The 13,820-nt window shown below is 44.8% G+C and overlaps 1 protein-coding gene across 3 annotated transcripts in view; it reads right to left on the reverse strand.

Moving 5' to 3' along the window:
* Positions 1-13,820, reverse strand: part of TRPM2 (transient receptor potential cation channel subfamily M member 2) — a 47,137-nt gene that overhangs the window by 14,359 nt on the left and 18,958 nt on the right. Inside the window, exons 13-21 of one of the 3 annotated variants that reach the window (XM_048506386.1) lie at positions 12,848-12,985; positions 10,442-10,571; positions 9,371-9,516; positions 7,077-7,189; positions 5,527-5,740; positions 4,221-4,339; positions 2,217-2,349; positions 1,885-2,056; positions 736-919 (exon numbers count right to left, since the gene is read on the reverse strand). In XM_048506386.1, the coding sequence (XP_048362343.1) occupies positions 736-919; positions 1,885-2,056; positions 2,217-2,349; positions 4,221-4,339; positions 5,527-5,740; positions 7,077-7,189; positions 9,371-9,516; positions 10,442-10,571; positions 12,848-12,985 (1,349 nt within the window). Of the gene's footprint in view, positions 1-735; positions 920-1,884; positions 2,057-2,216; positions 2,350-4,220; positions 4,340-5,526; positions 5,741-7,076; positions 7,190-9,370; positions 9,517-10,441; positions 10,572-12,847; positions 12,986-13,820 lie in introns of those variants that run through there. The other 2 variants (XR_007245299.1, XM_048506387.1) reach the window with 2 other exon arrangements.

Consider the following 13,820-nt stretch of genomic DNA (forward strand, 5'->3'; position numbering starts at 1 on the left):
GTGTCTGTCATCCTTCACACTGCAAGACTAACAGATTCCCCTGAAGAAATATTTTGGCAAAACGCGTAGGTCTCATCCTGAATACAGGATGGCAATCACAGGAAGATGTTTTGACTGCTGTGTCCAGCTTGCAGGTCTTCCAGGAGCACCTGGACAGCCACTGTGTGGAACAGGGTGTTGAAAGACATGGAGAATAAATTTCAACCAGCATGGCTGTTCTCATGTTCTCAGTTTATAGAAAGTGGGATTTACCATGGCAACGTTTATTCTCATAGGCCTGGCTCTGCTCTAGTCCTGGGCTAAATAAGGGTTTGCAGAAGCTTTCCAAACTTTGTTCAAAAGGGCTCATTTTCCCCAAAGATTTTAGCAATGCCTCAGAGTTCCAAAAAAATCTGAACCACAACTGGTAGAAGGGCTCCTCTCAGTTGTAGGCCCAGCTTTTTTTATTGCCCTCAGTCATGGATAACCCCTTCCATAAGAGAGAAATGCCCATGACCTCCCCATAATATTATCTGTGTCGTGTTCAGGTGATGTCCTCAGCATCTCATTTAATCCAACCCTAAAAGCACTTTCGGCATCCTGCGCTTAAGGTCATCAGAAGCAATCGAGCAGTTTCAGGAGCAGCAATGCATTGCTTTCGCCTTTTCTTCTCTTGTCATCTTTAGAACACTCCGTTCTTGAAGGGGAAGCAGGACGATGGGAACAGCAGGAGAGGACATGAAACACTGCACTCACTTGAACATAGCAATGAGGAGATTGAGGAGGAGAATGTTGGTGAAGAGCAGGTACAAGCAGAGCAAGATGACAGTCAGCCATTCAGGGAAGACGGGCTGTTGATTGGCCTCATTGTTCTCAGGGCACTTGGGCTTGTACGGGTCAGTCCCATTTGGGCTGCACTGATCCAGGTTGAAGTTCACTCCTGCCATTACAAAAAAAAAACGGAAACTGGTGAAAGCTAAGTTATTCCAGCAACAGAAGGAAGGCTAATCCTTATACTGCTTGTTTGGAGTGTTCCGATTTCCCAGTTCTATAATAGATAACAACAGGTTCTGTTATTAGAGTTTAGGATCATTAGTGGTTTTCAGAGAGGTGCAATGAATGACTCAGTCCTGCTTGCACTGACTGGAAAGGTGGTGGTGTACAGGCTGATTCACAGTGTCACTCACGTTCCTTCCTCTCTTAAGAAATATGCTGCTTCCAAAACTATTGCTGGAGACAAATCAGAAGGGTTCATCTCCTGGGGATCCATAGCAGCTCAGAGTGCTATTTATAGCAGCACTCTGAAAATAAGAGCTGAGAAGCATAATGATGCAGCCGACCAGCGCCTAAGAAAGAAATCTTAGTGTGCGTGTGTGCATGTGTGTGTACACTTCATGTGACATTTAATCAGATCATAACCAGCTTAACCCAGGCAGCTCCCTGGTTAATTTTCTCAACGTATGGTAACACCATGATTCTTTAAAAAAACAAATAAAAACAAAACAATAGGTAGCCTTTTCAACCCATAGTCAAATCCAATACTGGAAATCATATAATAACTTTTCATCAAGACCAACACAAATGGCACAACACACTGTGCAAGCTGAGAAAAAGAAAGAATAGATGCCATCCCATTGGAAAATATAACAGTGGATAAGGTCGTCAAGAATTCTGGAATATCACAACAGAATTTGCAGAGCACTGCCATTATCATGATGATCAAAGGCCCACTCAGCTATCACTCAGTTGCACTACTGCTTCATCTGTCATGTTTTTGTGCGCTATGAAATTAGTTCAAGACCCTTCCCACCCACTTAGGCTCTGGGCCATCTTTTTTATATGCCCTTAAAGCTGAAAGTTTCAAAAATATCCCTTGGTAGCTTAAAGTACAAAATGATTTTGTACCATCAATGTAGGAAGGTATCTGCCCAAATATTGTCAAGTAAGAATGGTAAACAACTCCTCGAAAGATCCAGTCCACACGGTTCTCATTATGGATCAGTATGGCTTGCTTGGCCACCCCAAAGGACACAACCCAGACAGCCAAAAGGAAGAGGAAGAAAAAGACGTCCTTCATCTGCAGATCCATAAGAGAAAACAAGAATGAAATCATACTGGCCCAGACAGTGGTTGTTGTCATAGTTCTAGCACCCTCTGCAGGAAATGAAAGGCAGAGATTGCATGCAACTACAGTGGAGCTTCCCCAAATGAAATTATCAGTAGCAAGGGCAACTCACCATTCTCTTCACTATGATGATTTTGGGTCCTAAAGTTTTACTGACTGTGAAAATGTGCATCAAGCGCAGACAGAAGATAATAAAAGCCAAAGACAATATGATTCTTCCAGGATAGAAAGTGGCTGTGATCCATCTTAGGACAGAGGAAGGAAATGAAAAGCATATTTGTTCGCCATTCAAGGCTCTTCTATATTCAGAAGAAACTGCATAAACTTAATCCTGACAAGACACAGGTAGTAGAAAGACTGATGAGGGACTCGAGATCACCCCTGACTTGGATGGGGTTACATTCCACATGAAAAGCAAACACCTTCGAAAATCCAACAGATGTTGTGGTTCAGAGTGCTTTTGGCTGGTGCACCAACTGCACCTGATCCTGGCTCAATCTGATCTCGCCATAGTGACCCATGCCTTAGTTATATCTAGACTGGCCCATTGCAATTTGCTCTACTTTGAATAATGTTTGAAAGTTGCAGCCAATGCACAAAGCTGTGGCTAAATTGCCAGCTTCAGTTACCAGATCATGTGATCCTTATCTTACACTATTACACGGCCCTCTGCTTCCAAGCCCCATTCAAGGTGTTGCTTTTGACATTGAAAGATGTACTTGGCTTGGGACTGGAGTACCCAAAGAACCATCTTCACCCATGTGTTCCTGCCCGGGAATCAGAATCAAAGAAAGATGCCCTCTTAATCACTCCACCAACCAAAGAAGCTCTTCTAGTGAGTATACGAGAGGGGCTTTTCAGTGGCAGCCCAATGAAGGAAGGTGCGACTGGGCCCTTCACTTTCAATTTTTAGGAAGCAGTTAAGACAGCTTTATTTAGGATTGCATTTGACTAATTTGGTTTTTATTTGTTGGCAACTCCTGATTGAGATTTCAAATTGTGGTCTTTTAGGTATGTAATTTACATTGTAAGCTGCCTTGAATTCTGCAATGTAGAAAAGCAGCTATGTAGAAAAGCACCCACCCACCCACCCACCCACCCATCCATCCATCCATCCATCCATCCATCCATCCATCCATCCATCCATCCATCCATCCATCCATCCATCCATCCATCCATCCATCCATCCATCCATCCATCCATCCATCCATCCATCCATCCATCCATCCATCCATCCATCCATCCATCCATCCATCCATCCATCCATCCATCCATCCATCCATCCATCCATCCATCCATCCATCCATCCATCCATTTCCAAACATGAAAAGGTTTACTTTCCAAGGGATGCAGATTTCTGCCTCACCATTCCCTCTGCAGCAATCCGCAAAGGAGAAAAGGAGAATGTGCAAATGCTGTTGCCCCAATAACTCAGGAACCTAAGGCATGTGTAGCCCAGCAGCCCAAAGACGAAAATGGCCCACAAGCAGTGGTGGGATCCAAAAATTTTAGTAAAAGGTTCCATGGTGGTGGGATTCAAACTGTGGCGTAGCGCCAATGGGGCTGGGCGGGGCACGACAGGGGCGTGGGCGGGCATTCTGGGGGCGGGGCATTTCTGGGCGGGGCTGTGGCAAGGACGCAGCTGCTGCACCAGTCCTTGGGCGGGAAACGAATGCATACAGGCGCAGGCTGCCACGCACGCCGGTGCACCTCCTGCTAGACTGCTTCAAGTTCTGCGCTCTACTGCTGAGAGGAGGGGAGTAACTAAGGCAAAAATCACGTGGCAAAATCACCAATTAGTAACCCCCTCTCGGCACACACAAATAATTAGTAACCTACTCTTGGGAACCTGTGAGAACCTGCTGGATCCCACCTCTGCCCACAAGTACTTGCAGTCCAGGAATAAGGAGGAACTGAACTGAGATTTTCTATAAAAGAGTCATGGAAGAAGCAAAATAACTGGGTGACTTCATCAACTATTCCAGTCCCCGCCAACTGACAGGGGAGTCCATCAAGGGAAACAAAACATCGAAACACACAGCTGTGACACCAGAATATGCCCTGTTCTCTTCACTTCTCACAAAAAGTACTTTGATACTGTTGCACAATAACTCACCTGCACGTCAGTCCAGCCGTAAAGATCAGGATGGCACAAAGATCCAATTTGTTCCAGAAATCATTGAGGTACAGGGAAACCATTTTCAGGAAGCCAAACCCATCAGGATCATAAAAAAGCTGAGAGAAGAGGAATGTTTGCGCTGTGTCAATAAAGTCCTTGTTATTAGGGTTTTCTAAACAGAAATGTATTGTTCAGTGCCCCCCCCCCCCCGACTACAATGATTGACAGGACCATATTACACATTTCCATCAAATAAAGCAGAAGCAGAATCCATCCTAGAAAAACTGGAGAACATGTATGTTTGCCTTAACTTCTGCTGAGACTTCAGATTGCCAGGATTTTAAATACAAGCTGGATATGTATCAAAACGGTAAAACAGAATGCCCACTAAAATGTAATGAATCACTGGCTTTTTTTGTCTCTTCCCATCAAGTATGAAAAATCCTAAATCTATGAATGTCAGTCTGAGGCAGTCACAAAGAAATGACTTCAAGTAAAAAGAATTCCACTCCAGTATCTGAAGTAGTGCTTCACATACAAAAGCTTATGCTGAACTAAACTCAGTTAGTCCATGGAGATGTTACTGCAGTAATATTTAGAGATTCCAGACAAATATGAGAATCACAGCTTCAAAAGGTCCTAGAAATCAAAATGATCCAATTCATATTCATAAAAAAGATTGTGTACTTTTGAGATTGAATGATATCTATTGACTCAGAACATATAGAATTGGCAGTAATGCTTGCCATCATTGACACTCCTCAGGAGTAATCAATGAGAAGACCTCGAGACCATATTTCACAATGGCAGGGAACTCACCAGTGAGTGTTCTGATACAGGATCTGTACCAGTGCACTCTTAAACAGTGGATTGAAATCAGTGGACTGAACAGTGCTTAGGGATTGCATTGTAAAAAAGTAAAAAATAAACAATATAAAACCCTGAAAGTGACACAGGCAAGAGAGAGAGAGAGAGAGGATCAGTGTGTTGAGGTCCTCTAGTGATGTCATAGGTACTGACCAATAGATGCCCTTGTAAATCAAAAACAATATACTAAGTGGAGGGAAAATAGAATTTTCATTGAATGAAGACTACAGTTTATTCCTAGAAAAATGCAACAAATGGTAACTAAGACAGTGAGATTTAGCTCCAGTAACTTACGAACAATGACAAATTTCCTACATAATGAAACAATAGTTTAGGAAGGCACTAAGTCTAAGACAACAGTCCACAGAAGTCAGAGTGCACTCTTTCTCAATGGCACTATTACCAGTGAATCTTACATGCTTGGCCCAGCCAATACCTGACGCGTTTCCTCACACACCAGGGAGAAGAGCCAGAAATAGATGACATACTCCAGCCAGGATGGGACTGGCTGAAAATCAACCATCAACACATAGGCAAAGAGACAGAGGAAGCTGAAGTAGGACAGAATATTGAGGTGGAAGATGACCATGGGAGCTGTGAAGAAGGCTCGGAAGCGAGTCAGGCAACTCATTGGTTGGAGCCTATTTTCCCTGGGGAAAGGAAGGAAATGGAAAGGAATGGTGTGAGTAGAGATGGCTGCAACAGGGACTTCACATCTTGTATGACTCTGAAGTATGTGTGGTATGTGGTATGTTGTCAGAAATGAAGAGCTAATGGAGTAATCCTTAGGTATATTGTTCATGTGTATATTAGAATGATTTCACCAAAACTAAGTTTAAAACAGCTGACTCCAAGGCGGAGGGTGGCCATTGTTGAAAAATGTGGGCTGCTTCATCTATGGCACTCATTTTTCCTACATAGATGTCACTATCACAAACATTGCCCCTTTCAGCACAGCCAAAATAAAACATTTTAAGGCAAGAAAATAAAACGTTTCCTCCAGGAGGTCCGCATGGTTTTCCCAAAAAACATTTTGAAAACATTTTATGTTACCCTCAAAATGTTTCGATCTTGTTCCCCCAAAACATTTTCTGCTGGCTTGCACAGAGAAACAGAAACATTTTGTTTCTCCTGTCCAAATTTTGAAGCTCTACACACACTCTGACTCTGCTACTTTTGTTTCTCTGCTGTCCACTGCCTTCTGCTTCTTCATAGATTCTGTGGCTGTCTGCCACTTGATAAAGTTTCTGGAATCGCCGCTTCCCTCCATTTCTTTCTTTGCTGTATACTAATAAATTCATTTTTTGCCTGCAGATTACATGAATGTGCAATTTTTCCTTTTTAAAAATGTTGTGCGTTGTAGATTTAAAGCTACGTAGATTCAACATCAGAATCAGCAAGGCTTCAGATATCGAGTCTCTGTAGCATCTAAGACGCACATACGTGCTTTTTTTTTAAAAAAGAAAATAATCACTTTTATTTGAAATGTTTTATTTTTAGGGCTGTGCAGACAATCATCCAAGAAAAGTATTGTTTTCAAAGAGTTTGCAAAACATTTTAAATGCTTTGTGTGGAAAAAGCCATTATGAAGTATGTCTGCTTTGCTATGTACACATGCATTAGAAATGCACCACTAATCACTATTTCTCTGTATCTTTACTCTTAATACTCCCCTTACACTGAATCAGACCATTGACATGTCAAGGTCAGCTCTGTCTACTTTGACTGGCAACCATTTTTCAGGGTCTTAGATAAAGGCCTTTCGCATCACCCACCACTATTTGATCCTTTTTACTTGAGTTTCCAGGGACTGAACCTGGGATCTTCTGCATGCAAAGCACATCCTCTACCTCTGAGCCACAGCTCCTTCAACCAGGCATCGAGAGAGGCTAATAAAAGAACTTGTTACATCTAGCTGTTTTCCCATCAGTATGGCTGTCTTGCACATAAACATAAAAAATTAATGTTGTAAAGACCTGCAAATACCTGAATGTGATGAGGCCGGTGTAGAGCAGGGGGAAGAACAGCATACACAGGATGACCTGACAGATTCCATTGTCAACACTCATCTTCCCCCACCAGACTTTGGTTAAGAAGGCCTGCAAAGGGGAGAGGAGTATTGTGAGAACAACGTGCAATGCATGCCGGGGCATTCTTCTATGTCTGGTACCAGGTGGCAGACAGAAAGTGAAGGATGGGGGGGTTCTTTTTGAGAGAGGGCAGCAGATACCATTCTGAGGCCACTGTGCATTTTACACCATAGAATAAGGCGACAACCCAAAAGACCTCAAAACAGCTTTAGAGAAGAGGTGTGTTCCAGCTGTGGCTGAGTCAGACCAGGTAGTCAGCTCTGCCCTCCCTTGTAGACCAGCACAAGTCCACAGTGAAGAAGATTGATGACTACAGTGTCCGTGTGACTGTGGGGCTGCATGATTGCAATCTGGGACTATGGATGGGTTCATAGAAGCCCCTTTCTCTAGTGATGACTCCAGCTGCTCACAGAAATGTGGCAACAGCACATGTACAAGAATGCATGATGGTGAGAGAATCACCATTTTGTAATCCTTCTTCATGAGCACTCCAAAAGACTAATTCTCCCTTGAAAGTGTGCTGAAAAAAACTGCAAATAGCAAATGTAAATTGAAGCGGCTCAAGAGGAGGTCTTCTATCACTAGAGGACACACCCTGGTTTTAACTTGAAAAGAAAAAGTGAAAAGGAGAAGGCTTGCTTCCCTTCAGGATATCTATGGAAAACAGTGCCTAGGGAAAGCACTAAAACCTCTTCTCCACCTCCCTCATCTGCAGCCTGGCCAGGTTCAGTGTTGAACTGTGCAGGCCAACTCTGAAATCCATGTGACTTTGGAAGTGGAGCCACACAAGCAGAGCCAGCAGCCTAAATCTGAACACAGCCTGGCCAAGCCAGCAGCCTAACTGAGATACAGCTTTAAACTGTGGACTATGCCTCTTATGTCCATGTAGAGTTCAAGTGGCACCCAGGACATGCATCCACTCTAAATATGCCTCTGCATGTAGTCAGTGCTGGTAGTTGCAAGAAAAAGAAAAGATAAAAAGGAAAGATAAAAAGCGAAGAAAAAGGGAAGAAAGAAACCACTTCTCATTTCACTTCATTTTATCTTCCTCAAGAAAGAGCAGTAGATGTTATCTGGGGGTCACTATCCACTCACCATAAGCCGCGGGGTCACCTCTTTAAAAGCCACGGGGGTCCTGGACGCTCCCCACATCTCCGGCGCTCACTGCGCGGCTGTCAGGGATTTACCTCTCTCCCGCCTCCTGGCTGCGCGGCAAATTAGCTCCGCTAAAAAGAGCAACTTTTTAAAAAACCCCGCGGGTGCCGCGGGGTTGTGGGGAACCTCGGCTGTTTGCGCGCGGCTGATTCGCTGTGACGCGCAGCTCACGGCCAATCAGGAACAGGGAGCTTCATCTTGTTAAGTGGGGGTGTCCCCGCCTAAAAGTGCGCTGTAGTGATGACGTAGACACGGTCGACATCCAGTCGGTCACGCCTTCATCGCCTCAACTTGTTCAAAGCCCGTGCTGAGCAAATGGAAAAGTCGGCGCCGAGCGAATGAGGAAGTACAAGAGGCGTGCGTGCGAGCTGGCTTCTGCTTTCACTTCCAAACACTGCTGATGACGTGTCTCCACAGAACGCGCAGCCAACGATGACTGCTGACGTCAGCATGTGCCGACGTCTTTAATAGAGGGCTGTTAGCTTCTTTGATGATCGCTCGTGACTCACGCCGGCGTAACCTATCATAAACAACCTCTTCCCAGCCAATCACACTGGAGACCTCGCCGGGCTGGCCAGCCACTTTCTCGTAACTCATGACGCACACGTTCGACGGCCAATCGGAGCGCTCCATTCCCTTCATTGCAACGGAACTCCCGCTCTTTGCTGCCCGCGTTATTTCAAGAATTGCAAACGTGTGGGGAACAAATGTCTCTGTGGTCAGAAGCCACGGAGGCTTTTCATTGCGGGGTCGCAGCGGCGTTGCAGTTTAGTGAGGTAAGTGGGTAGTGGCCCTGGGAGCTCTTATGAGGCAAAAGATAGGCAAACAAGATTCTGAAGCAGCAACAATTTGTGGGAAGCAATTTGTAGGAAGCAGCAAAAGCACTGGCATTGCAATCTCTTTTGGAAAAAGCATGGAGATTACCTTAATGCATAATCACCATTGAATTGGGTTTGCTCTTCCACAGTAACAGTAAAACAACATTGCTTTTTGGGGGGTTATCATCTGGAAACACACTAAGAAAGTGAATCACACCTGGACGGCCCCATGAGACACAAAGTTCATGTTTTTAGCCTCCAGGGCTAGTTGTAGGCAGGTGGTTTTGCCCCAAGCATCTGAGATACGGATCAGGAGCTTCTGGGCTCTCTCCTCATCCTTCCGGTGACATTCAGTAAAAACACCTAAAAAAGAGACATTTATTAGTTTCACGGCACCTGCCATTTTCATATGTACTTTCAGCATGAGCTACAGCCTGGGCTGTCTATGTATGAACATCACACACTACACACAGTGTGTAGACACAGAGGTAGAGGTATGTGGCTGGAATTGAAGGAAGGAGGATACCCAAAGATAGCAGATGGGCTTAAGAGTTTAACCTCATGATAGATTTTTCCCAGATATGCCTCCAGATTGGGCCAGCAAATGTGTTCCGGAGTCCCAGTCTCGTGTGCTGCAGACTTAATTCCCACTGAGACCATGGCATGTGGAGAGAAGATTCTCAAGCCAGAAGTGGCTCCAAGTGCTATTTTCCCAACCTGAAACAGCCTCAGTTGAGCACTACTTCCCGATACAGTGGGGGAAGAAGCTGAAGCCCCTTGCTTGTACACGATTGTCTCAATCCAGATTGTGCCTCTCCAGTGTCTAGAAACTGAGTTCCCAGAAGGGAGCTTGCAATGAACATCTGATTGAAAGTCCCTAGGATGGACCTAAGCATGACCCAATGACTATGTAACATGTAGTCAACCTTAGTAATCACACCCTGGTTTCTGAGTACTGATTCCAGTGTTCACCTGTGGTTGAGAGCATGAACAGGCAACTACTAAAAACTTGCCAAATTTCAGGCTGAATCAAATCCCTGGGATCTATATGGCTGCAACTGTGCGCCAGTTTTTTTGAGAGATAATGCCACAGGGGAAGGAATTCTAGGGCAGAATTGAGCAGGTTGCTCACCAAAAGGATACTTTGGGCTGGGAGTCGCATGAAGCCAATGCAGCATAGATGGTGGCACAGGAATGAAACTGTCTGTGAGGTGGCAGCACAGAAACAGGAGACCGGAGTTGCTACTTAGCTCATATCTGACTCCAAACCACCCCAGCCCTGACTCACCAATGGCTCGATGCTCATACTCCTCTGCCAAGGTCAGCATTTCCTCTGTGCTGTCAGTGTCATCTTCCTCTTTGGACAACTCTTTCAGTATCTTGCTGCAGGCCAAAGCTGCTGCAATGCAGTCCTGACTCTGCAGCAAAAGAACTCAAATTAGCAAGAACATGATACTTCTTCTAACCCTGGGCTGACAGTGTACCTTTCTGCAGCCCTAGCTTTTGGAAAAGTTGCTCTTTCAGTACAGATCATGCTACCTGCTCCTAGTCTGCTGGCATCGTAGCAATTCATCGCTTCCGACCAACTGCTCTGTGCCCTACATATGGTCTTGCTCAGTGGCAGGAAAGCCCTACTGTGTGTGCCAATCAGTGGCACACCTGGCCTGTTTGCTTAGGACACAAGGCCGGTTCTCTGCCCAAGCAGCCAAGCTGAAGCCCTGAGATTTTGGCAGAACTGTTGGGGCACAGTGTGCTCTTTCTGTCCAGCCAAGTATCTTTTTAAAAATTGATTTTATCACAACTACAACAAAACTAGCAAGGGAAAGTAGTCATCAGTGAACCAGTCATTCTATACTAAGACAATATAGGTATAAACTATAAATAACTAATTTGACTTCCCACCCAAATCCAGCTGCCAAAATAATCCCCTATATGGTAAATTTTCATTAATGCTAAAACCAGAAAGCTTTTAAATCTTAAAAGGCAATTTGAACCCAATTCAATTAAAAAAAAATACAGACATAGATATAATATAACCCTGTTATAGCCTTATCTCTTTAACTTAGTTCTCAAAATTGAAGGTTTTTATGCAATACTAGCAGTAAAGCCATTGTGGTGACACTGTGCAATACAACTGACTCTAGACAGCTGTTGGTGGAGGGTGCGGCAGCAAGGCCTTAAATTTGTTGGGAACCAAGCTATTTGGCACCAAGTGTTCAAGGTTCTTAGGAACATGTCACTTTGGAAAAATGTTTTGATTCAACTTGTAATTGTATCACTAATATTAACTCTGTTTATATTACAGTTCTGTTTTCCCATCTAAGGGCGTTTCCCCACTCACCCCGATCCCCCTTATGCTGCACGCTGCTCTCAGCATGCGGCATCCCTGGTGCGTGCCCGGGCATCCTCACGACGTTTTCTCCAGCGCTTGGGATGCCGCGCAGTGAGGGGGCGCTACAGCGGAAGCGTCGGGGTGGCTGCGCTGTCGCCGCCCCTGTCGTGGGGAGTGCCCCGGGACCCCGCGCTACTTAGGGAGAGTAGCGCGGGGCTTAAGGTAAGTGGGGAAAGGCCCTAAATTGCCAAGAAGACTGTAACTATGTAAATAAAATTGCTTCAACTAAGTTTTAACATTTTGTGTCTTATTTACATCCATGTACATTCGTACATATATCACAGATCTCCAGGCCCAGCATGGAGGTTGGCAAGCCTGATACGGAATGTTTTCTGATGTGTGTCTGACTTTTCTGAAGGGTGTGGACACAGGCTGCACAGCCAGATTTGAGGAGAGAGCAAGGAAAAGAGAGAGAGAGAGAGAGAGAGAGAGAGAGAGAGAGAGAGAGAGAGAGAGAGAGAGAGAGAGAGAGAGAGAGAGAGGTGGTTTTCCCTAAGGAATTGTTTGAGACTTGGGGAATAAGGTTTCCAGCTCCAGGTTGGGAAATTCCTGGAGACTTGTGGAAGAAAGCTAGCTACAGCAGGGTTTGAGTGGGGAGGAAACTGTTAGGACACTGTAAAGCCCTCCCTCCAAAGGAATCATTTTCTCCAGGGGATCAGGTTTGGAGATCAGTTGCAAGTCCAGATTTCCAGGCTCCACCTGGAGGTTGGCAAGGCAAGTTCTGAATACATGTAATAGCACATTTGTTATTTGTGGAGAAATGTATTTGGTATGCCCACAAAAATTCATTTTGGGGGCCCAGAATGGGAGATTAAATTTATCTAAATGGCAAAATGATCTCCAGGCCCCACCTGAAGGTTGGTAAGGCAGTGGCGTAACTAGGCAAACTGGAGCCCTGAGCAAAATCTGAGTTTGATGCCCCCAGGTGCGTACCCAGTGCAATGCGCACCCCCTGGCCCCCTTGTAGCTATGCCCAGTTTAAACAAGTGATGCTGGAATCCACTCCCAGACATCATCATTTTCAATGGTGTTTAAACTAGGGAGCCCAGATTCTCCTTTTAAATCCACCTTAAAGGGAGAATCTGGGGTTCCCAGTTTAAACAACATTGAAAGTGATGCTATTTTGGGGTTGATTCTCCCCCACCCTGAAACAGCATCACTTTCAATGTTTAAACTGGGGACCTCAGTTTGCTGGTAGGGCTCAGAATGAAAGGCTATGTTTTTTAAACTGAGCGATCTCCCACAAGACCATGTGAGGTGGGCACAGCGCAATCTGGATACAACTTGGGAAAATATCTTTACCTGAGCCCAGATGATTTCAGCCAACTCCTTGCGGTTTTGGACAACTGCCCAAATGAGTAAATCCCTCACGGGATCCATGGTAAATGTGACACGGCCAGCAGAACGCTTGTAGAGGGATCGAAGATTCACCCCTTGTACCTACAGAAAAGCACTTGTAAAAGCTGGAGGCAAACCACAACTGCAAAGAAAGCTGAAGGAATTATGACAGAGGCACAACTGCCCAGGATCAGGGCCACTTCTACACAGAGATGATTCTTCATGTACCTTTCATTGCTGCAGAGCATCCACACATCAGTTCTTCCCTCACTTGCCTCACCTTAGCCACCCATGGCTACCATTTCTTTACCTTTTCCAGGCTTAGACAATTGGTAATGGCATTATAACATAACAATCTTTTATAACAATATACTAATGATCAGCCTTCTTTTTTTGGTTGCAGCAATAAGGAGATGCATGAAGCATTCTAAATCTGCAACCAATAAAAGCTGGAGACTAATATTAAAATGGGGAGGGGGGGGGCAAAAAAGAAAGGAAGCTGGAAACTAGTATATTGTTGCCATAGATCATTCTAATGTTATAACAGTATAGTAAAAAAGTAAAGTTTCCCCTTCAGTTGTGTCCAACCCTGGGGTACCACTGCAAGCAGTGATTTCATAGGCAAGCCATTTCTGTGGGGTAGTTTGCCATTGCTTTCCCCAGCTATTCTTTACCCTCTAGCTATAGGTACTCATTTACCGATCAAGGAATGGATGGATGGATGGATGGATGGCTGAGTTGACCATGAGCCAGCTGCCAGGATATCTGACCCACAGGGGGCTCAAACTCCTGGCCATGTGAGTGGCAGTGCAAGCACTTAACCACTATGCCACGCGGCTCCTTATAACAGTATAGCAATATAGCTAATGCCCATTTTAAACAGCCTGTAAAGCTGGGATGAATTGGCTGCTTGGGGAAAAATGGTGCTAAGAAAGGC

The sequence above is a fragment of the Sphaerodactylus townsendi genome, linkage group LG08 (genome assembly GCF_021028975.2).
Source record: "Sphaerodactylus townsendi isolate TG3544 linkage group LG08, MPM_Stown_v2.3, whole genome shotgun sequence".
NCBI classification, from domain to species: Eukaryota; Metazoa; Chordata; class Lepidosauria; order Squamata; family Sphaerodactylidae; genus Sphaerodactylus; species Sphaerodactylus townsendi.